General features: G+C 41.8%; 1 protein-coding gene across 1 annotated transcript in view; it reads right to left on the bottom strand.

Annotated features, from left to right (window-relative positions):
* Positions 1-25,523, bottom strand: part of LOC121871295 (complement receptor type 1-like) — a 55,713-nt gene that overhangs the window by 14,293 nt on the left and 15,897 nt on the right. The window contains exons 8-11 of the mRNA XM_042373514.1: positions 14,552-14,670; positions 12,999-13,205; positions 12,413-12,595; positions 8,921-9,042 (exon numbers count right to left, since the gene is read on the bottom strand). Coding sequence (XP_042229448.1) covers positions 8,921-9,042; positions 12,413-12,595; positions 12,999-13,205; positions 14,552-14,670 — 631 coding nt within the window. The remainder of the gene's footprint in view (positions 1-8,920; positions 9,043-12,412; positions 12,596-12,998; positions 13,206-14,551; positions 14,671-25,523) is intronic.

A 25,523-nucleotide genomic window follows, 5' to 3' on the forward strand; every position in this document is an offset into this window, starting at 1 on the left:
GGCAGGAAAAGCTAAAGGAGAGGACGTGTTTATACCAAGGATACCTATTATCACCACTGACCTGCCATTTGAGTTGAAGCGACTTCAGTTCCCGGTTAAAGTGAGCTTTGCCATGTCCATCTACAAAAGCCAAAGACAGAGTCTAAAGATGGTTGGCCTAAACCTGGTGTTTCCTTGCTTCTCTCATGGACAGTTCTATGTTGGATGCTCCAGAGTGGGAACTGGCAAAAGTCTGTACATTCTTGCTCCTAATAGCAAAATAAAAAATGTGGTCTACCCTATTGCACTACAGTGAGACGATGTGGAGCCTCCCGGAGGGTGGCGTCCTACCGTGGCCTAGCGAAAGAGCCGCCCAGAGGGCGGCGTTTCTGCTAGTAATAATAATAATAATAATAATAACAATAATCAATCATGATGATGAGGATGATGATGTATAGGTTTCCGACATCCGTTAACAATTTAATGAACTATCCGCTCATTTATCCAATAAGAACAGCGCAAGTATCCTTCAGCTAATAAGAACAGTACAAGAAATTTTCAGCCAACAAGAAATGCGTAACAAACCTTCAGCCAATAAAAACAATGAGTTTTAGGGAAAAAACGTTCCCGTGGCCTTCGATGATAACGAGACTGAAACAAGAACAAAAGCTCAACTACTTGTCTCACTAATCACTTCACTATTCTGGGCCAATACAACAAACCACTGTTATTGACTAAATTTTCCCGCCTGGTTAAAAATTCGTCAATTCAGACGTGTTAGTGTGACTTGCTTCCTCTCGCTTTCAGCTACCTCCGCTGGCTAGCCCTCGTGCCGAACAGGGAAGCATCTTACATTAGTTTTCCCCTGCCAGTAAACAGCCTCTTTACCATCAAGACTCCTGCTGTGCCTCCTCGTGGCAACACACGGTAACTGGGTGCCTCGTGGGCCCAGGCTAGATCAGCAGGGGATCTCGGAGTAGCAGTGGGCCCCAGAGAGACGGCGCATTGGCCCACTGGCATGTGGACACGTCCTGGCACCTGCCAACCATTGTCCCACCGCCTTGCGGATTGACCTTGGAAGGTATAAGGCTACGGGAGTAAACCCTGAACGAAAAATCCGCAGTGGAGCCCCGCATCAGGCACACATGCTTACAAAGCTCTAATAAGACCCGAACGGCGGAAGAGGTGACCACCATGGGAACCCAACGACTACCACTCAGCGGACGAAGGCAATGCATGATGGACAGGCTACTAAGGCGAAACCAAACAAACTGGGCTATTGGCAGTCCATTGCAACTCTCCCTCTCCCCAGTTATTGCAACACTTGCACCACTGGATCAGGAAAAGGGAGAGCCAAAATGTGTGGTTGCAGCCTTACTCCTTCCTCACTACATAAATCAACTCGCACGCAGCCGTCATCCAGCTCATCATAGCTCTCGTCAATATTAAAACTTTTATACCCCCAAAAGTTTCATGGCGACTGACGAGTAGCGAAGGGGACAGGCAGAGATAACTGACGGGAGTCTATAGTCACAACTCTGCACATGGGCGGCACAGATATAATGGTCGTTTATGCACTGGGATCTAGGCAGCAGTGCAATCAGAACCTGTCTGTGCAACTGAGCAGCCCTTTCGAGGAGCCACTCTGCTCACACCACATAAGGAGGGGGCTATGAAAGGTGCCCTAAACTGTACCTAATAAAGTAATCCTTATGCGGTCAAAAAGATAATCATAATCACAGACCCAAACAAAAACAAACTATTCAACTACTTATGTCACTGCACGGAATGTCAGGACCCTTCTGGATACTGGCACAAATGAGCGTAATAAAAGAAGAACCGCCCTTGTGGCAAAAGAGCTGGCTAGGTTTAGCGTCGACATAGCCGCCATTCGTGAGTCCCGGCTCCCAGACGAGGTTCAACTCACAGAACGGGGGTCTGGCTATACCTTCTTCTAGAAAGGTAATCCTGCTGCGGAGAGAAACTTCATTTATGGAGTTGGCTTTGCCACCCGCCAATGCATCCTACAAAGGCCAACTGGAATGCATATTGGGATCAACGAGCGCCTCATGACGCTCCGAGTTCCACTGAATCACTCAAGTCATGCCTTTCTCATCAGTGCATACGCCCCAACACTGGATGCAGAGGATGATATCAATGAGCCCTTTTATGCCGTTCTCGACAGAGTGCTGACCTCTGTCCCCAGAGAAGATAAGGTTGTGCTCCCAGGTGACTTCATTGCCAGAGTTGGCAAAGATGCTGACGTTTGGCAGGGAACCATAGGGAGAAATGGACTAGGCAAGTGTAATCCCAAAGCCTACTCCTCACCAAGTGTGCTGCACACAACCTCACTATCACCAATACCTTGTTTAGGCAGGCCGACAAGTTCAAGGGTTCGTGGCAACACCCACGAACCAAACACTGGCATCTCATTGATTACATCAATGTCAGAGAAAGAGATCGCCAAGATGTTCTCATCACCCTAGCCATGCATGGCTCAGACCACTGTGACACTGATCATCGACTCGTCAGAGCCAAGCTATCACTTCACGTCGCCCCAAAACTGCTAAGGCAGCAAGCTTCCAGAAGAGGTTTCAACACTTAAGCATCTGGAGGATCCAGCGGTAGCATATGCTTTCAGAGAGCAGCTCGAACATGGGCTGATAAGCAAGCCGAAAATAAACAACCCAAATCCCAGTGCCGAATGTTACATTCTCGACACTGTCATGACAAAAACTTGCAGAGAGACTCTCTGCCAGATCGAAAGAATACACCAGGACTGGTTTGATAAAAATGACCCGGCAATCAAGTAAAACATAGCAAATTGCAGATCAGCACAAGGTGCACGAATTTTTCAATTCCACTAAAGCATTTTACGGGCCAATAACTCGTGACACAGCCCCCCTCCGCTCATCCGACAGTAACTCCCTAATTAAAGACGACTAACGCATCCTTCAACGCTGGAAAGAGTACGACCATTCACTGCTCATCTGAAACACCGATGTGGATGTCCTGACTACCCAGCAGATCCCTCAGCATACAGAGCTGACCCACCTCAGCTATCCTCCATCCCTGGATGAGGTAGCTCCTGCCATCAAACAAATGAAAAATAACAAAGCCGCAGGGGCCTGATGGAATCCCAGCCGAGGTGTATGAAGCAGGAGGATCTCTACTTACGAGCCACCTGGAGAATCTATGGGAAAAGGAGGAAATTCCCCACGCTCTTTTAGACGTCTCCATCGTTAATATTTTTAAGAACAAAAGAGACCGGTCAGACTGTGGCAACTACTGCCGGATCTCGCTGTTCTCTTTAGCTGGCAATATTATCGCCCGAGTCCTCCGAAACAGACTTTTTCCTGAGGCGGAAAACTTCCTCCCAGAATCCCAATGAGGGTTTAGACCAACACGTGGCACCACTGACATGATCTTTGCTGCCCGCCAGATACAGGAAAAATGCGCGGCTTTCATCGAGCTAACCAAGGCCATCAACTCGGTCAACAGAGAAGCCCTCTGCTGGACCCTCAGCCATTTTGACTGCCCACCAAAATTCATCGCCATTGTGAACCAACTCCACGATGGCACACAGTTCTTCCCCATCCAAACGGGGGTTAAACAAGGGTGTGTACTGGGACCAGCTCTCTTTTCCATTTTCTTGGCTGCCTTCCTTCCTCGTGCCAGTGCCAATTTAACCGGGGGGTGGACAATGAGTACCGGATGAAGGGTATTTTCAACATAAGACGACTCCAGGCAGTAACAAAGGTTTCGGCAGCTTCCATTACTGAGCTTCAGTATGCAGACTACCTCACCCTTGTCGATCACACCAAACACGACCTACAGGAGATCCTGAACACTTACACAGATGCATATGCACACTTCGGCCTTGAGATGAATGTACGTAAAACTCAGATTCTCTTTCAGCCTGCCCCTGGTTCAGACACACCTCCACCATCCCTCCAACTTAACGGTACTACCCTCTCTAATGTTACCCACTTTCGGTATCTCGGCTCCCATCTGTCCACCACCGCGGAAATCGAAGAAGAGATTCAACATCGGGTCAGATGTGCATCTCAAGCCTCTGGCAGGCTCCGAAACCGTGTCTTCAGCTGTAGAGAGCTGAAACTATCTGCAAAGTTACACCTATATCGAGCAGTGGTCCTCCCCACCCTGCTATATGGCCGCGAGACATGAGTCACATACAGGAGGCACCTCAAGGCACTTGAAAACTTTCACCAACGTAGTCTACGTTCCATCCTCCGAGTTCGCTGGGAAGACAGGAGAACAAATGCCAGTATTCTAGCTGACACTAACTGTAGGGGCATCGAGGCTTCCATAATCCATGAACAACTACGCTGAACTGGCCATGTTATCCTCATGGACGACAGTAGACTACCAAAGCAGCTACTTTACAGTCACTTAACGAATAGTAAACGTAATGCTGGCGGGCAACGGAAATGGTATAAGGATAGTCTTAAGACAAACCTGAAAAAGTCCCAAATCGACCCTGTCACCTGGGAGACGATTACTCCACACTGTAACGCTTGGAGGAGCAACACACAAGAAGGTGTCAGTACTTTCGAGTTAGCCCGACTGCATAATCAGGCAGTCAAGCGCCAACGCCGGAAAGACGCTGCCACCACCACTTCCGCACTTGATGTAGCCCCCCACACGTGCAACATCTGTGAACGACCCTGCCGGTCCCGTGTCGGCCTCTTTGGTTACCTCAAAACTCACCAACGTAGGTGACATCCTTAATAACTCATACCATTGTATCATAACTGGTTGATCGTCATACTCGATTTCGAGTGACAGCAAATTAGTAGTAGTAGTAGTAGCGTGGCGTGGCGTGGGTGTCGTGGAACGTCCTCCCTGATCTAAAGGGTTATTGGTGGGGATATACTCGTTGTGTGGGAGCGGGAATTTAACAATGTGTCGGTGAATATCGGATGTCACCCTAAGCATTGCCACCCAAGGTTTCTTCTCATCCCTTACGGCATAAATTGTAAATATTCCGTGTGTTCACCGGCGATCACCAAGCGAGTGGTGACCTGGCGGCGCTGGGTCAGTGGAATAACGCAAGGCTCGGAGCCAAGGTCAGTGTCGATAGGCCTACTTTGACAGGAGTGGTCTCGAGACTCTCGCCCCTATGGGGCCGAGAGTGCTCCCATGCGGTCGCCCCCCCACCATAGTAGGACACTTCATGTAGGGTCTCGACGAACCAAGTGATATTACACCAGTGAGACCATATAAATAGTGGTTCTTTGTGCCAAGGATATATAAACAAGTGCTTGGTGTGACAAATTCTTGTCCATAGTGTATCATTCTGACGTATGGATGGTCGCCCTTGGGGGGAGGGGTAGCCTACACACCCACGCGCGCACGTATGCCCCTACTACCTGGACACAGCAGTCCAGCCTGTCACCTCTCCGCCCTTCCCTCATAAGAACCAGTATTATCTTGTGCCTGGGACTAAATCAGATGTTCGGAGGCGGACGTAACTGTCGCGCAAGGTGCTGTTCACTATGCCTGGTAACAATCATTGCTGCGTCTGTGCTAACCCGAACCAAAACTGCACAAATTGTGTTTGTGCGAGAAACAACCGACCATGTGTGGATTGCAAGAAGCGAGACCAGTGTCGGAACCCACGTCGCAGGGAGCCGACACAGGTGGCCACAGTGGATATCGCCGGGACCCAACTACCCGATGATATCCGAAATGATAGCAGTGAGTCTACTCAACCCGTAAATGTAGTACGAAGAAATGCTGCTCCCTTAGTAGCAGGTGTCCACGAGGAGAATGAGAGACAGCCACCTCAGTGGAATGGCATGTCGATGGAAAATGCAGACATATGGGTCAAAGAAACCTACTCAGAAATTGTCAAGTGGTCGCCCGCTAACTTATTTGAACCACCCAAGTGTGCAGCCACCAAAGAAATGATTCGGGAGATGACTCGCTTCATGACTGATTACACTCAGGACCGCCTCCTCGCCCCTCTAGCTCTTCAAATACTGGCAATAATACCACATCTATTTTGTCAGAGGACACACACAAAGACTAAGCACAAAGAAAATGTGGCGGCAATGAAGAGAAAATGTGGCAGACTGGGGTCCTAGATGATCTCCTATGTGAAGCAAGAACACTGCAGGAGAGACTAAAACTTACGGGTGACGGAAAGCAAAACACCGATGACGTGGCAAGAAAATTTGGAAACAAAATGCGTGTGGGAAAAGTGTCTCTTGCGGTAAGATCTCTCACAGAGGAATCCTCCGGTGGGGTGATGCCAATAAACAGAGAGACATTAAAACTATTGAAAGAGAAACATCCCCCTGCAAGCAAAGACGAAGGCATCAGGTTCCAGGGTGACTATATCCCACCAAATGCTGTCCTGTTCGAGAAAATAACAGGAGAGATGGTGTGGAAAAAGGCACTGAAGACTCGAGGAGGAGCCGGCCCTTCAGGTCTGTATGCAAACGGTTGGAGAGTCATCCTCAGCACAAACAAGTTTGGCCCTGTAGCAAACGATCGCTGCACTGCCATTGCCGCCCTTGCAAGAAAGCTTGCATCCTCTTGCTGCCATCACCTCCAGGCCCTGATGGCCTGCCGCCTTATTCCTCTGGAAAAGAAACCAGGATGTAGACCTATAGGGGTGGGGGAAGTGCTGAGGCGGATCATCGGCAAATGCATAATGGAGGTGGTAAAGGATGATGTCAGGGCAGCAGCAGGGAACCTACAAGTGTGTGCTGGCCACCAGGCTGGTGGGGAAGCTACCATTCACGCCATGAGATTGATATTTGAGCAGCGTGATTGTGAGGCAGTTCTCCTAGTGGATGCTTCAAACGCATTCAACATACTTAACCGCAAGGCTGCACTGCACAACATCAAGATCAAGTGTCCAAGCTTTGCGATGTATGTTGAAAATTCGTATAGGAATCCATCAGACCTCTACATAGTAAACAACAAGGCTCTAAGAGGTGATACCATCTTACAGTCGACCGAGGGAACAACATAGGGGGACCCTGTTGCAATGGCAATGTATGCAATAGGCCTATCAGTGCTCCAACAAGAAATAAAATTTGAAACAACTGGGGTCAAACAAGTGGCATATGCTGATGACCTTACAGGAGCAGGAAAAGTGGAGGGCATCAAAAAGTGGTGGGACTTGGTAACATCGCGAGGTCCACAAATAGGGTACCACCCAAACGCCAGCAAGTCCTTCCTCATCGTGAAACCAGAACATTATGAACAGGCATTGGAGGATTTTGGCGGAAGTGAGGTCAAAATAACTAAGGACGGCCAAAGACATCTAGGCGCAGTAATTGGCACTACGGACTTCAAGACCGAGTACGTAGCGGGAAAGGTGAATGAGTGGGTTAGTGAAATCCAAGCTCTGCCTGATATTGCTAACACAGAGCCACATGCGGCCTTTGCTGCATTCACCCATGGAGCCAAGCATCGCTGGAACTACCTGATGCGTACTATCCCTGATATCGAACCCCTCCTTCACCCTCTGGAAGAAGCTATCAGTGTCAAGTTCATTCCCAAATTAGTGAAACACCCTGACTTAACCCCAGCAGAAAGAGCACTTCTTGCACTTCCACCAAGACTGGGAGGGATGGGACTAACAAATCCAGAGGAGATTGCTGCCACTGAACATCAAAATTCACTTAAGCTCACCGCAGCCCTCACGGACCACATAATAGCCCAGAATGCAACAGGGGAAGTGGATACCAGCGAAGTAAATAAGATTCGTAGGTCCATTACGACAGATCGACAGCACTGCCAAAATGATAAGTTGCAGCAACTATTGCTGCAGGTTCCAGAAAATTTGAAAAAAAAAGTAGCAATAGCGCAGGAGGTGGGCGCCTCGAACTGGTTAACTACGTTACCGATAAGGGCAAATGGTTTCAGTCTTGATAAACAAGAATTTACAGATGCCATTGCTCTAAAGTACGTTCGGCCAGTAGAAGGTTTGCCCTCCCAATGCGTGTGTGGCTCTTCCTAGGATGGCGATCACGCCATGGTGTGCAAGAAGGGGGGTTTCATATGCATGAGGCATGACGAGGTAAGGGATCTCACAGCAAATATGTTGAAGGAAATCTGCCGGGACGTCATGGTAGAACCGACTCTCCTTCCATTGGATGGTGAGATCTTCCAACACAGGACTTCAAACACAACTAACGAAGCCCGTGTGGACATCAGTGCTCGAGGATTCTGGACGCTGGGACAGCGAGCTTTCTTCGACATCAGGATTTTTGATCCCATGGCCGCATGTCACCGTAACCTAGCTCTTGATGCTGCACATGGGAGGAACGAGAACGACAAGAGAAGGGCATATGGGGAGAGAATTCAAAACGTTGATCAAGGCAGCTTCACTCCTCTAGTGTTCACAACCTCTGGTGGGATGAGACCATGTGCAAGATGTTTCTACGCCAGACTCGCGGAGTTGATCTCCGAACAGAAGCAGCAGCCCAGAAGTTATGTTACAGCCTGGATGGGATGTCGACTGTCTTTCTCTCTCCTTCGGTCGGCTTTGCTCTGCCTCAGGGGAACGAGAGCTTCTGCCCCAACTCCGACAACTGCTGCAGATATTGACTATGAGGCTACTGTCGCTGAATGCCGCATAGATCTGCGGCTCAACTAATTTAACACAGATAGGAAAGCTTCTTATGTATTAGGATATTTAATATTAAGGTAATTAAATTGTGGCGAAGGTGTGGCTATTGGGGGAGGCTGGAGGCCATTAAAAAAAAAAGTAGTAGTAGTAGTAGTAGTAGTAGTAGTAGTGTGACGAACCAAATCCTCCTTCTCATCGACGTGGGAATTATTGATAAAAGGTGGTCGCTGAAATAAGGCGGTCGCTAGAGTGTGTTGCTGGGGAGGAAGTGACCTGGGGAGGTACTGTACAAATCTGTGAAAATCCAGTGTTAGGTGAGTAGTTACTTACTGGCGTTGGAGGGAAGAACATGAGTGGAAGACACCTGTAGCCTATGGTAACGCCAACACTGTTATCGGTAATGTTGTCTCTCTCTAAGTTACCGACCACTGCAGGGGGGTCCGCCACACAGGCTGCGGAAGGGACCAACACTTGTCGTCACCCCTTACTAGTATTATTTATGATAATGATAACAATAATAATAATAATGCAATAAATAATAATACTTAATAATAAAACAAATATAGTAACTACTTCATTTACACGGCTTTACCCGGGTTATTAATTCAACAAAATCCCAGCCGTGGCCCCATAACCATAAATGTGGTAGGGGAGTGGAGGAGAGGGTCGGCTCCTGCAGGGCCGACCCAACTTACGTATAGAGACCTTCTTCTAGGTCACCCACATCTTTCTACCAAATTTTAACTCTCTACAAAACTGTTGAAATGCATATGAAACTTACAGTGACATGTATTTTTTTGTATTTAGATAATTAGGATACAGGTGTAACTAGACGTATGTAAGACAGGTGTTGCCAGGTGTATGAATGACAGATATAGCTAGGCGTATGTAAGACGGGTATAACCAGGTGTATGAAGGACAGGTGAAGTTAGACAGGTATGTAAAACAGATGTTGCTAGGTGTATGGAGGACAGGTGTAGCTAGGCGTATGTAAGACAGGTGTAGCTAGACGTATGTAAGACAGGTAAACCAGGTGTATGAAGGACAGGTGTAGCTAGACGTACCGTACAGCAGACCATAAATTACTTTTACCTCTCGGTGCGATGAATTTCAAAATGAACACTACCTCGCCTGACATCTCGATAGGGTTGGTAAGCACGATTGTGACGTCATTTCTCTTATTCTAGTAAAAAAGTCTGCATTTATTTATTTTTTCAAAATGCAGTAATGATGCAGAAGATGGAAACCCATAGCACCAAATATACTACATTACATTCCTGGGAACAATTTGGAAGCCGGGCTGGACGGGACTTGACTGGAGACGTGGTGACATCTATGCCTCTTAGGCTAAACAACGTGATCGAGGCTGGAGGTGCTTATACAAATTTTAAATGAAATACAGGGTGTCCATAAATGATTACCCTGATTAAAACATGAGAGCATACTGTTTTAGGGTAATCATTAATGGACACCCTGTATAATTGATATATAAATGTGAAAAACTGCCTGTCAGTCAACTAAAGAAGCACTATATTATCGTCGGTTTCCTGAAACATAATTTCGACTATTTTCATTTCAAGCCATTATAATCACACCAATGTATAAATGTATTTATTTAAACATTCACCAAGAAATTAAAATTTGTTGTTTAATAATGTGATCAACAGTCAAAATGAGAAAACATTAACAACGTTGATATAATAATAAACATTCAGTGAAAAACAAGTTTCTCAAATAATATAGATAGTAGTATTTATATAAATATGAGCTATTTACTTGTAGCAAATATGTAAACTACGCTACTCGAATTAATCAGTAACTAAATATAGCTTATCACTTCCTTCTCACGTGTTGAATGACATGCCCATGTCCTCCACGCACCTCTGATTTACACGGGTCATCACCAAGTGCCCAGCCCTGTAGACAGCTGCTTTCATCCGTTTGATTCGTAATTACGTAATAACCATAGAGTGTGCTATATTTTAGTAATGAAATAGAAAGGCCAGATAGTGTTTGTGTGTACATTAATTACTGTGAAAGAACTAAAAAGTAACTACAAGAGTTACAAGGTACAGTGCCAGCCGGAGGGAACACCAGCTAGTACATAGATGTTAGCAGGAGGTGTACAAACACCCACTCCAGGAACATTAAGGTGTCAGCGGTGGGGATAGCTCTAATCTCCACTGAACTGGAACATATAAAGGAGACAGTGATAACGATACCTACTGTATATATGTAATATCACTGCCTGGAACACAGACTGGAAGTGGTAACTGCCTGTTACATGAAGTGGTAATCGGCTGGATAGAACTACCTGTTGCATGTATGAAGGGACAGGTGTAGGTAGCGTTTATGAAGGAAGAAATGTGTGAAAGGATAGGTGTAGCCAGGTGTGTGAGAGGATAAATGGAGCCAGGCGTTTGAAAGGACAGGTGTAGCCAGGTGTATGAGAGGATGGGTGTAGCCAGGTCTAGGAATATCCAATATGGAAATATAGCTCTCGAAGAATAGTATGGTGCCAACTAAGCCTGTTTTAGTTATTTGCTCTGGCGTAAGGTGACGCCAGTGTCACCATCTGTCGTCTGCTTTGTTTACATCTTGGAATCTCCAGAATAACATTTTCACTTTTATTTTTGGAAGTTGAACGTAACTTTGTGAAAATGTAACAGAAGGTAATTCATCAATGCTAAAACAGTTTTTCATAGGAATATTGTAAGAACAGATCGTGTAGTTAAATTTTAGTTTACTTCCAAACAAAATATTATACCACGACAGACTATTGCTCAGGAACATTCAGGAATAATTTAAGGATTTAAAATCGGACATCAAAGTGAATAGCTATATTGTTGTGCTATGCTGAAATATGTATCGAATAAAAAATTATGAATTGAAATAACATTCACAGTCACCTCGTTTATATCATATTTATACTGAATATGGAAACAAAATATTTTCCATATTCACCGCCTGGATAAATGATCACTGATCGGCACATTAACCGCTTGGGCGATCGGTCACGTCTCTGTTACGCATTGTTGGCAAGTACTGGGCATGTACTGGCTACTGAATGTAACTGTACATCCGCTGTGTGTTGGTCAAGTCTGGTCTTGAAAGAGGTTACTCTCGGTGCCATCACAATATTCTACAAAAAAGTTTGACCTAACAGTTTTCTGACTTGTGGCTCCTTCAGCCTTAAGTTGTGACACCTGTTTTACCCTTTGTATTTATAAGAAATCTTAAATTTTTTAGTGCCAAGGAATAAAATCTTAAGACATTAAATATTTCCGTTTAATGCCCATTCGTTACTTATAATGTAAGCTTCATAAAGCTCATACTAATATTTTCTTAGGTAATGGTTTATGCAGTTAATTTAGTTCAAGTAAACTATTTTATACTGCATTTTTTCTATGACGATCATGCGTACCTCTTCTTTGAGGCTCAAAAAACTGTAGCTCAATAAACAGTAATAGTTTCCCATCATATAAAAGACGTTTTCTGTGGAAAGTTGGTCGCACTGCCATCAAGTGGCGCTTCGGCCTCGCTGTAGCAACTCCTTCAAATTAATGGTAATACTTCATTATTGTATATTTATTGAGACAGGTGTAGCCAGGAGTGTGAAAGACAATTGTAGCCAGGTGTGTGGACAGGTGTAGCAAGGTGTGTGATGGGACAGGTGTAGCCAGGAGTGTGAAAGACAGTTGTAGCCAGGTGTGTGATGGGACAGGTGTAACCACGTGTGTGATGGGACAGGTGTAGACAGGTGTGTAATGGGACAGGTGTGGGCAAGTGTGTGATGGGACACGCGTAGCCAGGTGTACTTACCAGGGTAGCAGGGTGGCAAGGTATCCCAGCCCAGAGCGGTGCAGGCGAGGGTGAGGAGGTCAGTAGTGAAGTTAAAGAGGTGACTGACGTTGCAGGTGGCGGTGACGGTGGTGTTGACGAGGTAAGTAGCTGTCTCGGTCCAGTCCGTGTCAGCGTTCGTCACCTCAGGTATACCTATGCATCCTGTACAGCGTAGCTTGCTTTAGTATCTCTCTCTCTCTCTCCTACAGGCATTTTATCTTTTATGAAATGGTGCTGTACATAATAACGCCTGAATTATTTGTCACACTTCATTACTTACACTCAGAGTCACCTTCACCCTACACAGAGATTATCACCTCGTCAACTAACTTCATCTAACTTACTCCTATAATAACTTAATTCTCTTCACCTAGTTTGTTTCCAGCAACACCTTAAACCACCTAATCTCCATCACCTTTGTTAATCCCAAATACACATGAAACCACATTCCCCATTCACCTACGTTACCCACTACCCTATCTTACCCACCTACACCTAAAATTAAAAAGCTTCTCCCTATTCCCGCCCCCCCCCCTCTCTACACCCAAGGTTCCCCAAGACTCACGGTTGCAAGGTTCAGGTGGGGGAAGGTAAGCGTAAGGTACAGCTGGGTCGGTCTGGTTGATACAGTTGATCACCTGCACAGAAATATTCTGGATGGTGGCCATGTTATCCAGGCAGGTGAAGTTGATACTGCCGTTGAGGGTCTGGTGGTTCTCACTCACCTCGGTCACCACCTCAGGCCAGCTTGGTAGTGAGGAGGCGTTACACACTGTTGGTAAAGTAAACGATACGGGCGCTTAAGATAATTATGCCACGACGGTTCTTGACTTTCCTTTTATAAGATCCTGATTAGGCTGGCAAGGGATTCATATCCCTAAGTCCCAGGCCTTTACAAGTGGCCTTTTCTTTTCTATTTTTTATTTTATCTTACTCTTAATTTTTCGTCCCCTAGGCTCCGTTGTGGGTCGATGACCTGTGCCGAGATGGACTTTTTACATAAATGATGTCAGAGCATTAAAACAACAACAAAAGATGCCACGAAGTTAGAATTCTGTTTTATATGAACATGGAGTCGATTTCTTAAGTCAGGGAGAGGAATCAGAATTCCTAAAGGTTCTTATATGGTCGCGGATTCTATGGAGAGACGGTGAGGGTATTCTGAAACGCTTACATACATATGTAATTTCCCAAGGCAAGGTTCAAATTCTTTTTGAGGAGTGAGAAATGATGAGAGACAGTAAGAGTAGTAAGAGACAATGAATCGTAGCAAAGCACAGTAAGGGATAGTAGAGAGGAGAGAGAGACAATGAGACATAGTAAAGGGCAGTAAGATATAGTAGAGAGGAGTGAGAGACAATGAGACATTGTGAAAGGCAGTAAGATATAGTAGAGAGGAGTGAAAGACAATGAGACATAGTAAAGGGCAGTAAGATATAGTAGAGAGGATTGAGAGACAATGAGACATAGTAAAGGGAAGTAAGATATAGTAGAGAGGAGTGAGAGACAATGAGACATAGTAAAGGGAAGTAAGATATAGTAGAGAGGAGTGAGAGATAATGATACATAGCAAATGGCAGTAAGATATAGTAGAGAGGAGTGAGAGACAATGAGACATAGCAAAGGGCAGAAAAATATAGTAGAGAGGAGTGAGAGATAATGATACATAGCAAATGGCAGTAAGATATAGTAGAGAGGAGTGAGAGACAATGAGACATAGCAAAGGGCAGTAAAATATAGTAGAGAGGAGTGAGAGATAATGATACATAGCAAATGGCAGTAAGATATAGTAGAGAGGAGTGAGAAACAATGAGACATAGCAAAGGGCAGTAAGATATAGTAGAGAGGAGTGAGAGACAATGAGTTAGTAAAGGGCAGTAAGATATAGTAGAGAGGAGTGAGAGACAATGAGACGTAGTAAAGGGCAGTAAGATATAGTAGAGAGGAGTGAGAGATAATGATACATAGCAAATGGCAGTAAGATATAGTAGAGAGGAGTGAGAGACAATGAGACATAGCAAAGGGCAGTAAAATATAACAAAAAGAGATAGGGATAGGGAGAGATAAAAAGGTCACTGAAACATAGCTAGCTTAAGAGATAAGAGAGAAACATCTCACCGTCGATCGCTGTACAGTTGAGTATAGATACAGCCGTCCAACCTCCCATCTGACCAAGACATGTCGTGCCCTGTTCAGTCCAACTTATGTTGCCGTTTACGAAGTAGCCCGGGTAACATCTGTTGGTAGAGTAAGTAACACATGTTGGTAGAGTAAGTAACACATGTTGGTAGATTAAGTAACACCTTACTCAAGTGTAGGTTATAATACCGGTACTGACTCATATGTAGGTTATAATACAGGTATTGACTCATGTGTATGTTATAATACAGGTAGTGACTCATGTGTAGGTTATAATACAGGTAGTGACTCATGTGTAGGTTATAATACAGGTAGTGACTCTGGTGTAGGATATATTACAGGTAGTGACTAATGTGTAGGCTATAATACAGGCAGTGACTCATGTGTAAATTATAATACTCGTAGTGACTCGTGTGTAGGTTATAATACAGGTAGTGACTCATATGTACGTTATAATGCAGGTAGTGACTCATGTGTAGGTTATATTACAGGTAGTGACTCATGTGTAGGTTATGATGCAGGTAGTGACTCATGTGTAGGATATATTACAGGTAGTGACTAATGTGTAGGCTATAATACAGGTAGTGACTCAGGTGTAAGTTATAATACAGGTAGTGAGTCATGTGTAGGTTATAATACAGGTAGTGACTCATGTGTAGGTTATAATACAGGTAGTGACTCATGTGTAGGATATATTACAGGTAGTGACTAATGTGTAGGCTATAATACAGGTAGTGACTCAGGTGTAAATTATAATACATGTAGTGACTCGTGTGTAGGTTATAATACAGGTAGTGACTCATATATACGTTATAATGCAGGTAGTGACTCATGTGTAGGTTATATTACAGGTAGTGACTCATGTGTACGTTATGATGCAGGTAGTGACTCATGTGTAGGCTGTAATGCAGGTAGTGACTCATGTGTAAGTTATAATACAGGTAGTGAGTCATGTGTAGGTTATGATACAGGTAATGACTCATGTGTTGGTTATAATACAGGTAGTGACTCATGTGAAGGTTACAATACAGGTAGTGACTCATGTGGAGGTTATAATACTACAGGTACTGTCTGATGTGTAGGTTATAATACAGGTAGTGACTCATGTGTAGGTTATAATACAGGTAGTGACTCGTGTGTAGGTTATAATACTACAGGTACTGACTCATGTGTAGGTTATAATACAGGTAGTGACTCTGTGTACGCTAAAATACTACAGGTACTGACTCATGTCTAGGTTATAATACAGGTAGTGACTCATGTGGAGGTTATAATACAGGTAGTGACTCATGTGTAGGTTATAATACAGGTAGTGACTCTGTGTACGTTAAAATACTACAGGTACAGACTCATGGGTAGGCTATAATATAGGTAGTGACTCATGTGTACGTTAAAATACTACAGGTAGTGACTCTTGTCCAGGTTATAATACAGGTAATGACTCATGTGTAGGTTATAATACATGTAGTGACTCATGTGTAGGGTATAATACAGGTAGTGACTCATGTGTAGGTTATAATACGGGTAGTGACTCATGTTACAGGTTATAATACAGGTAGTGACTCATTTGTAGGTTATAATGCAGGTATTGTCTCATGTGTAGGTTATAATACTGGTAGTGACTCATGTGCAGGTTATATTACAGGTAGTGACTCATGTGTAACTGATAATACAGGTAGTGACTCATGTGTAGGTTATAATACTGGTAGTGACTCATGTGTAGGTTATAATACGGGTAGTGACTCATGCTATAGGTTATGATACAGGTAGTGACTCATGTGTAGGTTATAATAGAGGTAGTGACTCATGTGTAGGTTATAATACTACAGCTAGTGACTCATGTGTAGGTTATAATACAGGGAGTGACTCATGTGTCGGTTATAATACAGGTAGTAACTCATGTGTAGGTTATATTACAGGTAGTGACTCATGTGTAGGTTATAAAACTGGTAGTGACTCATGTGTAGGTTATATTACAGGTAGTGACTCATGTGTTGGTTATAATACAGGTAGTGACTCATGTGTAGGTAAAATACAGGTTGTGACTCATGTGCAGATTATATTACAAATAGTGACTCATGTGTAGGTTATAATACAGGTAGTGACTCATGTGTAAGTTATAATACAGGTAGTGACTCATGTGTAGGTTATAATACAGGTAGTGACTCATGTGTAGGTTATAATACAGGCAGTGACTCATGTTTAGGTTATAATACTACAGGTAGTGACTTAATTGTAGGTTATAATGCAGGTAGTGACTCATGTGTAGGTTATAATACAGGTAGTAACTCATGTGCAGGTTATATTACAGGTAGTGACTCATGTGTAGGTTATAATACAGGTAGTGACCCATTTGTTGGTTATACTACAGGTAGTGACTCATGTGTAAGTTATAATATAGGTAGTGACTCTTGTGCAGGTTATATTACAGGAAGTGACTCATGTGTAGGCTATAATACACGTAGTGACTCATGTGTAAGTTATAATGCAGGTATTGTCTCATGTGTAGGTTATAATATAGGTAGTGACTCATGTGTAGGTTATAATACAGGTAGTGATTCATGTGAAGGTTATAATACAGGTAGTGACTCATGTGTAGGTTATAATATAGGTAGTGACTCATGTGTTGGTTATAATACAGGGAGTGAGTCATGTGTAGGTTATAATACAGGTAGTGACTCATGTGCAGGTTATAATACAGGTAGTGACTCATGTGTAGGTTATAAGACTGGTAGTGACTCATGAGAAGGTTATAATACAGGTAGTGACTCATGTGTAGGTTATATTACAGGTAGTGACTCATGTGTAGGATATAATACAGGTAGTGATTCATGTGTTGGTTATAATACAGGTAGTGACTCATGTGTAGGTTATAATACAGGTAGTGACTCATGTGTTGGTTATAATACAGGTAGTGACTCATGTGTAGGTTATAATAGTGGTAGTGACTCATGAGAAGGTTATAATACAGGTAGTGACTCTTGTGTAGGTTATATTACAGATAGTGACTCATGTGTAAGTTATAATACAGGTAGCGACTCATGTGCTGGTTATATTACAGATAGTGACTCATGTGTAAGTTATAATGCAGGTAGTGACTCATGTGTAGGTTATAATGCAGTTAGTGACTCATGTGTAGGTTATAATACTTTTAGTGACTCATGTGTTGGTTGTAATACGGGTATTGACTCATGTTATAGGTTATGATACAGGTAGTGACTCATGTGTAGGTTAAAATAGAGGTAGTGACTCATGTGTAGGTTATAATTCATGTAGCGACCCATCTGTTGGTTATACTACAGGTAGTGACTCATGTGTAGGTTATAATACAGGTAGTGACTCATGTGCAGGTTATATTACAGGTAGTGACTCATGTGTAACTGATAATACAGGTAGTGACTCATGTGTAGGTTATAATACTGGTAGTGACTCATGTGTAGGTTGTAATACGGGTAGTGACTCATGTTATAGGTTATGATACAGGTAGTGACTCATGTGTAGGTTATAATAGAGGTAGTGACGCATGTGTAGGTTATAATACATGTAGTGACTCATGTGTAGGTTATATTACAGGTTGTGACTCGTGTGTAGTTTTTTTTACAGGTAGTGACTCATGTGTAGGTTATAGTACTACAGGTAATGACTCATGTGTACGTTATAATACAGGTAGTGACTCTAGTGTAGGTTATAATACATATAGTTACTCATGTGTAGGTTATATTACAAGTAGTGACTCAAGTGTAGGTCATATTACTGGAAGTGACTCATGTGTAGGTTATAATACAGGTAGTGACCCATCTGTTGGTTATACTACAGGTAGTGACTCATGTGTAGGTTATAATACAGGTAGTGACTCATGTGCAGGTTATATTACAGGTAGTGACTCATGTGTAGGTTATAATACAGGTAGTGACTCATGTGCAGGTTATATTACAGGTAGTGACTCATGTGTAACTGATAATACAGGTAGTGACTCATGTGTAGGTTATAATACAGGTAATAACTCATGTGAAGGTTATAATACAAGTAGTGACTCATGTGAAGGCTATAATACAGGAAGTGACTCATGTGAAGGTTATAATACAGGTAGTGACTCATGTGAAGGTTATTCTACAGGTAGTGACTCATGTGTTGGTTATAATACAGGTAGTGACTCATGTGTAGGTTATAATAGTGGTAGTGACTCATGAGAAGGTTATAATACAGGTAGTGACTCATGTGTAGGTTATATTACAGATAGTGACTCATGTGTAAGTTATAATACAGGTAGCGATTCATGTGCTGGTTATATTACAGGTAGTGACTCATGTGTAAGTTATAATGCAGGTAGTGACTCATGTGTAGGTTATAATGCAATTAGTGACTCATGTGTAGGTTATAATACTGGTAGTGACTCATGTGTAGGTTGTAATGCGGGTATTGCCTCATGTTAAGGGTTAGGATACAGGTAGTGACTCATGTGTAGGTTATAGTACAGGTAGCGACTCATGTGTAGGTTATAATACAGGTAGTGACTCTAATGTAGGTTATAATACATATTGTGACTCATGTGTAGGTTACATTACACGTAATGACTCAAGTGTAGGTTATATTACTAGTAGTGACTCATGTGTAGGTTATAATACAGGTAGCGACCCATCTGTTGGTTATAATACAGGTAGTGACTCATGTGTAGGTTATAATACTGGTAGTGACTCATGTGCAGGTTATATTACAGGTAGTGACTCATGTGTAACTGATAATACAGGTAGTGACTCATGTGTAGGTTATAATACTGGTAGTGACTCATGTGTAGGTTGTAATACGGGTAGTGACTCATGCTATAGGTTATGATACAGGTAGTGACTCATGTGTAGGTTATAATAGAGGTAGTGACTGATGTGTAGGTTATAATACTACAGCTAGTGACTCATGTGTAGGTTATAATACAGGTAGTGACTCATGTGTCGGTTATAATACAGGTAGTAACTCATGTGTAGGTTATATTACAGGTAGTGACTCATGTGTAGGTTATAAAACTGGTAGTGACTCATGTGTAGGTTATATTACAGGTAGTGACTCATGTGTTGGTTATAATACAGGTAGTGACTCATGTGTAGGTATAATACAGGTTGTGACTCATGTGCAGATTATATTACAGATAGTGACTCATGTGTAGGTTATAATACAGGTAGTGACTCATGTGTTGGTTATAATACAGGTAGTAACTCATGTGTAGGTATAATACAGGTAGTGACTCATGTGTAGGTTATAATACAGGTAGTGACTCATGTGTAGGTTATAATACAGGTAGTGACTCATGTTTAGGTTATAATACTAAAGGTAGTGACTTAATTGTAGGTTATAATGCAGGTAGTGACTCATGTGTAGGTTATAATACAGGTAGTAACTCATGTGCAGGTTATATTACAGGTAGTGACTCATGTGTAGGTTATAATACAGGTAGTGACCCATTTGTTGGTTATACTACAGGTAGTGACTCATGTGTAGGTTATAATATAGTTAGTGACTCTTGTGCAGGTTATATTACAGGAAGTGACTCATGTGTAAGCTATAATACACGTAGTGACTCATGTGTAAGTTATAATGCAGGTATTGTCTCATGTGTAGGTTATAATATAGGTAGTGACTCATGTGTAGGTTATAATACAGGTAGTGACTCATGTGAAGGTTATAATACAGGTAGTGACTCATGTGTAGGTTATATTATAGGTAGTGAATCATGTGTTGGTTATAATACAGGGAGTGAGTCATGTGTAGGTTATAATACAGGTAGTGACTCATGTGCAGGTTATAATACAGGTAGTGATCTCATGTGTAGGTTATAAGACTGGTAGTGACTCATGAGAAGGGTATAATACAGGTAGTGACTCATGTGTAGGTTATATTACAGGTAGTGACTCATGTGTAGGATATAATACAGGTAGTGACTCATGTGTTGGTTATAATACAGGTAGTGACTCATGTGTAGGTTATAATACAGGTAGTGACTCATGTGTTGGTTATAATACAGGAAGTGACTCATGTTTAGGTTATAATAGTGGTAGTGACTCATGAGAAGGTTATAATACAGGTAGTGACTCATGTGTAGGTTATATTACAGATAGTGACTCATGTGTAAGTTATAATACAGGTAGCGACTCATGTGGTGGTTATATTACAGATAGTGACTCATGTGTAAGTTATAATGCAGGTAGTGACTCATGTGTAGGTTATAATGCAGTTAGTGACTCATGTGTAGGTTATAATACTTTTAGTGACTCATGTGTTGGTTGTAATACGGGTATTGATTCATGTTATAGGTTATGATACAGGTAGTGACTCATGTGTAGGTTATAATAGAGGTAGTGACTCATGTGTAGGTTATAATACATGTAGTGACTCATGTGTAGGTTATATTACAGGTTGTGACTCGTGTGTAGGTTTTTTTACAGGTAGTGACTCATGTGTAGGTTATAGTACAGGTATCGACTCATATGTAGGTTATAATACAGGTAGTGACTCTAGTGTAAGTTATAATACATATTGTGACTCATGTGTAGGTTATATTACACGTAGTGACTCAAGTGTAAGTTATATTACTAGTAGTGACTCATGTGTAGGTTATAATACAGGTAGCGACCCATTTGTTGGTTATATTACAGGTAGTGACTCATGTGTAGGTTATAATACAGGTAGTGACTCATGTGCAGGTTATATTCCAGGTAGTGACTCATGTGTAACTGATAATACAGGTAGTGACTCATGTGTAGGTTATAATACTGGTAGTGACTCATGTGTAGGTTGTAATACGGGTAGTGACTCATGTTATAGGTTATGATACAGGTAGTGACTCATGTGTAGGTTATAATAGAGGTAGTGACGCATGTGTAGGTTATAATACATGTAGTGACTCATGTGTAGGTTATATTACACGTAGTGACTCAAGTGTAGGTTATATTATTGGTAGTGACTCATGTGTAGGTTATAATACAGGTAGTGACCCATCTGTTGGTTATACTACAGGTAGTGACTCATGTGTAGGTTATAATACAGGTAGTGACTCATGTGCAGGTTATATTACAGGTAGAGACTCATGTGTAACTGATAATACAGGTAGTGACTCATGTGTAGGTTTTAATACAGGTAGTGACTCATGTGTAGGTTATAATACAGGTAGTGACTCATGTGCAGGTTATATTACAGGTAGTGACTCATGTGTAACTGATAATACAGGTAGTGACTCATGTGTAGGTTATAATACAGGTAATAACTCATGTGAAGGTTATAATACAGGTAGTGACTCATGTGAAGGCTATAATACAGGAAGTGACTCATGTGAAGGTTATAATACAGGTAGTGACTCATGTGAAGGTTATTCTACAGGTAGTGACTCATGTGTTGGTTATAATACAGGTAGTGACTCATGTGTAGGTTATAATAGTGGTAGTGACTCATGAGAAGGTTATAATACAGGTAGCGACTCATGTGTAGGTTATATTACAGATAGTGACTCATGTGTAAGTTATAATACAGGTAGCGATTCATGTGCTGGTTATATTACAGGTAGTGACTCATGTGTAAGTTATAATGCAGGTAGTGACTCATGTGTAGGTTATAATGCAGTTAGTGACTCATGTGTAGGTTATATACTGGTAGTGACTCATGTGTAGGTTGTAATACGGGTATTGACTCATGATAAGGGTTAGGATACAGGTAGTGACTCATGTGTAGGTTATAGTACAGGTAGCGACTCATGTGTAGGTTATAATACAGGTAGTGACTCTAGTGTAGGTTATAATACATATTGTGACTCATGTGTAGGTTATATTACACGTAATGACTCAAGTGTAGGTTATATTACTAGTAGTGACTCATGTGTAGGTTATAATACAGGTAGCGACCCATCTGATGGTTATACTACAGGTAGTGACTCATGTGTAGGTTATAATACTGGTAGTGACTCATGTGCAGGTTATATTACAGGTAGTGACTCATGTGTAACTGATAATACAGGTAGTGACTCATGTGTAGGTTATAATACTGGTAGTGACTCATGTGTAGGTTGTAATACGGGTAGTGACTCATGCTATAGGTTATGATACAGGTAGTGACTCATGTGTAGGTTATAATAGAGGTAGTGACTCATGTGTAGGTTATAATACATGTAGTGACTCATGTGTAGGTTATATTACAGGTTGTGACTCGTGTGTAGGTTTTTTTACAGGTAGTGACTCATGTGTAGGTTATAATACTACAGGTAATGACTCATGTGTACGTTATAATACAGGTAGTGACTCTAGTGTAGGTTATAATACATACAGTGACTCATGTGTAGGTTATATTACACGTAGTGACTCAAGTATAGGTTATATTACTGGTAGTGACTCATGTGTAGGTTATAATACAGTTAGTGACCCATCTGTTGGTTGTACTATAGGTAGTGACTCATGTGTAGGTTATAATACAGGTAGTGACTCATGTGCAGGTTATATTACAGGTAGTGACTCATGTGTAACTGTAATACAGGTAGTGACTCATGTGTAGGTTATAATACAGGTAGTGACTCATGTGAAGGTTATAATACAGGTAGTGACTCATGTGAGGGCTATAATACAGGAAGTGACTCATGTGAAGGTTATAATACAGGTAGTGACTCATGTGAAGGTTATACTACAGGTAGTGACTCATGTGTAGGTTATATTACAGGTAGTGACTCATGAGAAGGTTATAATACAGGTAGTGACTCATGTGTAGGTTATATTACAGGTAGTGACTCATGTGTAGGTTATAATACTGGTAGTGACTCATGTGTATGTTATAATACAGGTAGTGACTAATTTGTTGGTGATAATACAGGGAGTGACTCATGTGTAGGTTATAATACAGGTAGTGACTCATGTGCATATTATATTACAGGTAGTGACTCATGTGTAGGTTATAATACAGGTAGTGACTCATGTTCAGATTATATTACAGGTATTTACTCATATGTAGGTTATGATACAGGTTGTGACTCATGTGTAGGTTATAATACAGGTAGTGACTCATGTGTTGCTTATAATACGGGTAGTGACTCATGTGTAGGTTATAATGCAGGTAGTGACTCATGTGTAGGTATAATACAGGTAGTGACTCGTGTGTAGGTTATAATACAGGTTGTGACTCATGTGCAGGTTATAATATAGGTAATTACTCATGTGTAGGCATAATACCGGTAGTGACTCATGTGTAGGCTATAATGGAGGTAGTGGCTCATGTGTAAGTTATAATACAGGTACTGACTCATGTGTAGGTTATAATACTGGTAGTGACTCATGTGTAGGTTATATTACAGGTAGTGACTCGTGTGTAGGTTATTTTACAAGTAGTTACTCATGTGTTGGTTATATTACAGTTAGTAAATCATGTGTAGGTTATATTACAGGTAGTGAATCATGTGTAGGTTATAATACTGGTAGTGACTCATGTGTAGGTTATAATACAGGTAGTGACTCATGAGTTGGTTATAATACAGGTAGTGACTCATGTATAGGTTATAATACAGGTAGTGACTCATGTGCATATTATAATACAGGTAGTGACTCATGTATAGGTTATAATACAGGTAGTGACTCATGTGCAGAGTATATTACAGGTATTGACTCATATGTAGGTTATAATACAGGTAGTGAATCATGTGTAGGTTAAAATTCAGGTAGTTACTCATGTGAAGCTATAATACAGGTAGTGACTCATTTGTAGGTTATAATAAAGGTAGTGACTCATGTGTAGGCTTCAATGGAGGTAGTGGCTCATGTTTAAGTTATAATACAGGTAGTGACTCATGTGTAGGTTATAATACAGGTAGTGACTCATGTGTTGGTTATAATACGGGTAGTGACTCATATGTAGGTTATAATTCAGGTAGTGACTCATGTGCAGGTATAATACAGGTAGTGACTCGTGTGTAGGTTATAATACAGGTTGTGACTCATGTGCAGGTTATAATACAGGTAGTGACTCATGTGTAGGCTATAATGGAGGTAGTGGCTCATGTGTAAGTTATAATATAGGTAGTGACTCATGTGTAGGTAATAATACAGGTAGTGACTCATGTGTAGGTTATATTACAGGTAGTGATTCGTGTGTAGGTTATTTTACAGGTAGTTAGTCATGTGTAGGTTATATTACAGTTAGTAAATCATGTGTAGGTTATAATATTGGTAGTGACTCATGTGTAGGTTATAATACAGGTAGTGACTCATGTGTTGGTTATAATACGGGTAGTGACTCATGTGTAGGATATAATACAGGTAGTTACTCATGTGTAGGTATAATACAGGTAGTGACTCATGTGTAGGTTATATTACAGGTAGTGACTCATATGTATGTTATATTACAGGAAGTGACTTATGTGTAGGTTATAATACAGGTAGTGACTCATGAGTAGTTTATAATATTACTGGTAGTGGCTTATGTGTAGGTTATAATACAGGTAGTGACTCATGTGTAGGTTATAATACTACAGGTAGTGACTCATGTGTAGGTTATAATATAGGGAGTGGCTTATGTGCAGGTTATATTACAGGTATTGACTCATATGTAGGTTATAATACAGGTAGTGACTTATGTGTAGGTTATAATACTACAGGTAGTGACTCATGTGTAGGTTATAATACAGGTAGTGGCTTATGTGCAGGTTATAATACAGGTAATGACTCATGTGTAGTTTATAATACAGGCAGTGACTCATGTGCAGATTATATTACAGGTATTGACTCATATGTAGGTTATAATACAGGTAGTGAATCATGTGTAGTTTATAATACTACAGGTAGTGACTCATGTGTAGGTTATAATACAGGTAGTGGCTTATGTGCAGGTTGTAATACAGGTAATGACTCATGTGTAAGTTATAATGCAGGTAGTGTCTCATGTGTAGGTTATAATACAGGTAGTGGCTTATGTGCAGGTTGTAATACAGGTAATG

Source organism: Homarus americanus, unplaced genomic scaffold (assembly GCF_018991925.1).
Source record: "Homarus americanus isolate GMGI-L3 unplaced genomic scaffold, GMGI_Hamer_2.0 scaffold45698, whole genome shotgun sequence".
In the NCBI taxonomy this organism is placed as follows: domain Eukaryota; kingdom Metazoa; phylum Arthropoda; class Malacostraca; order Decapoda; family Nephropidae; genus Homarus; species Homarus americanus.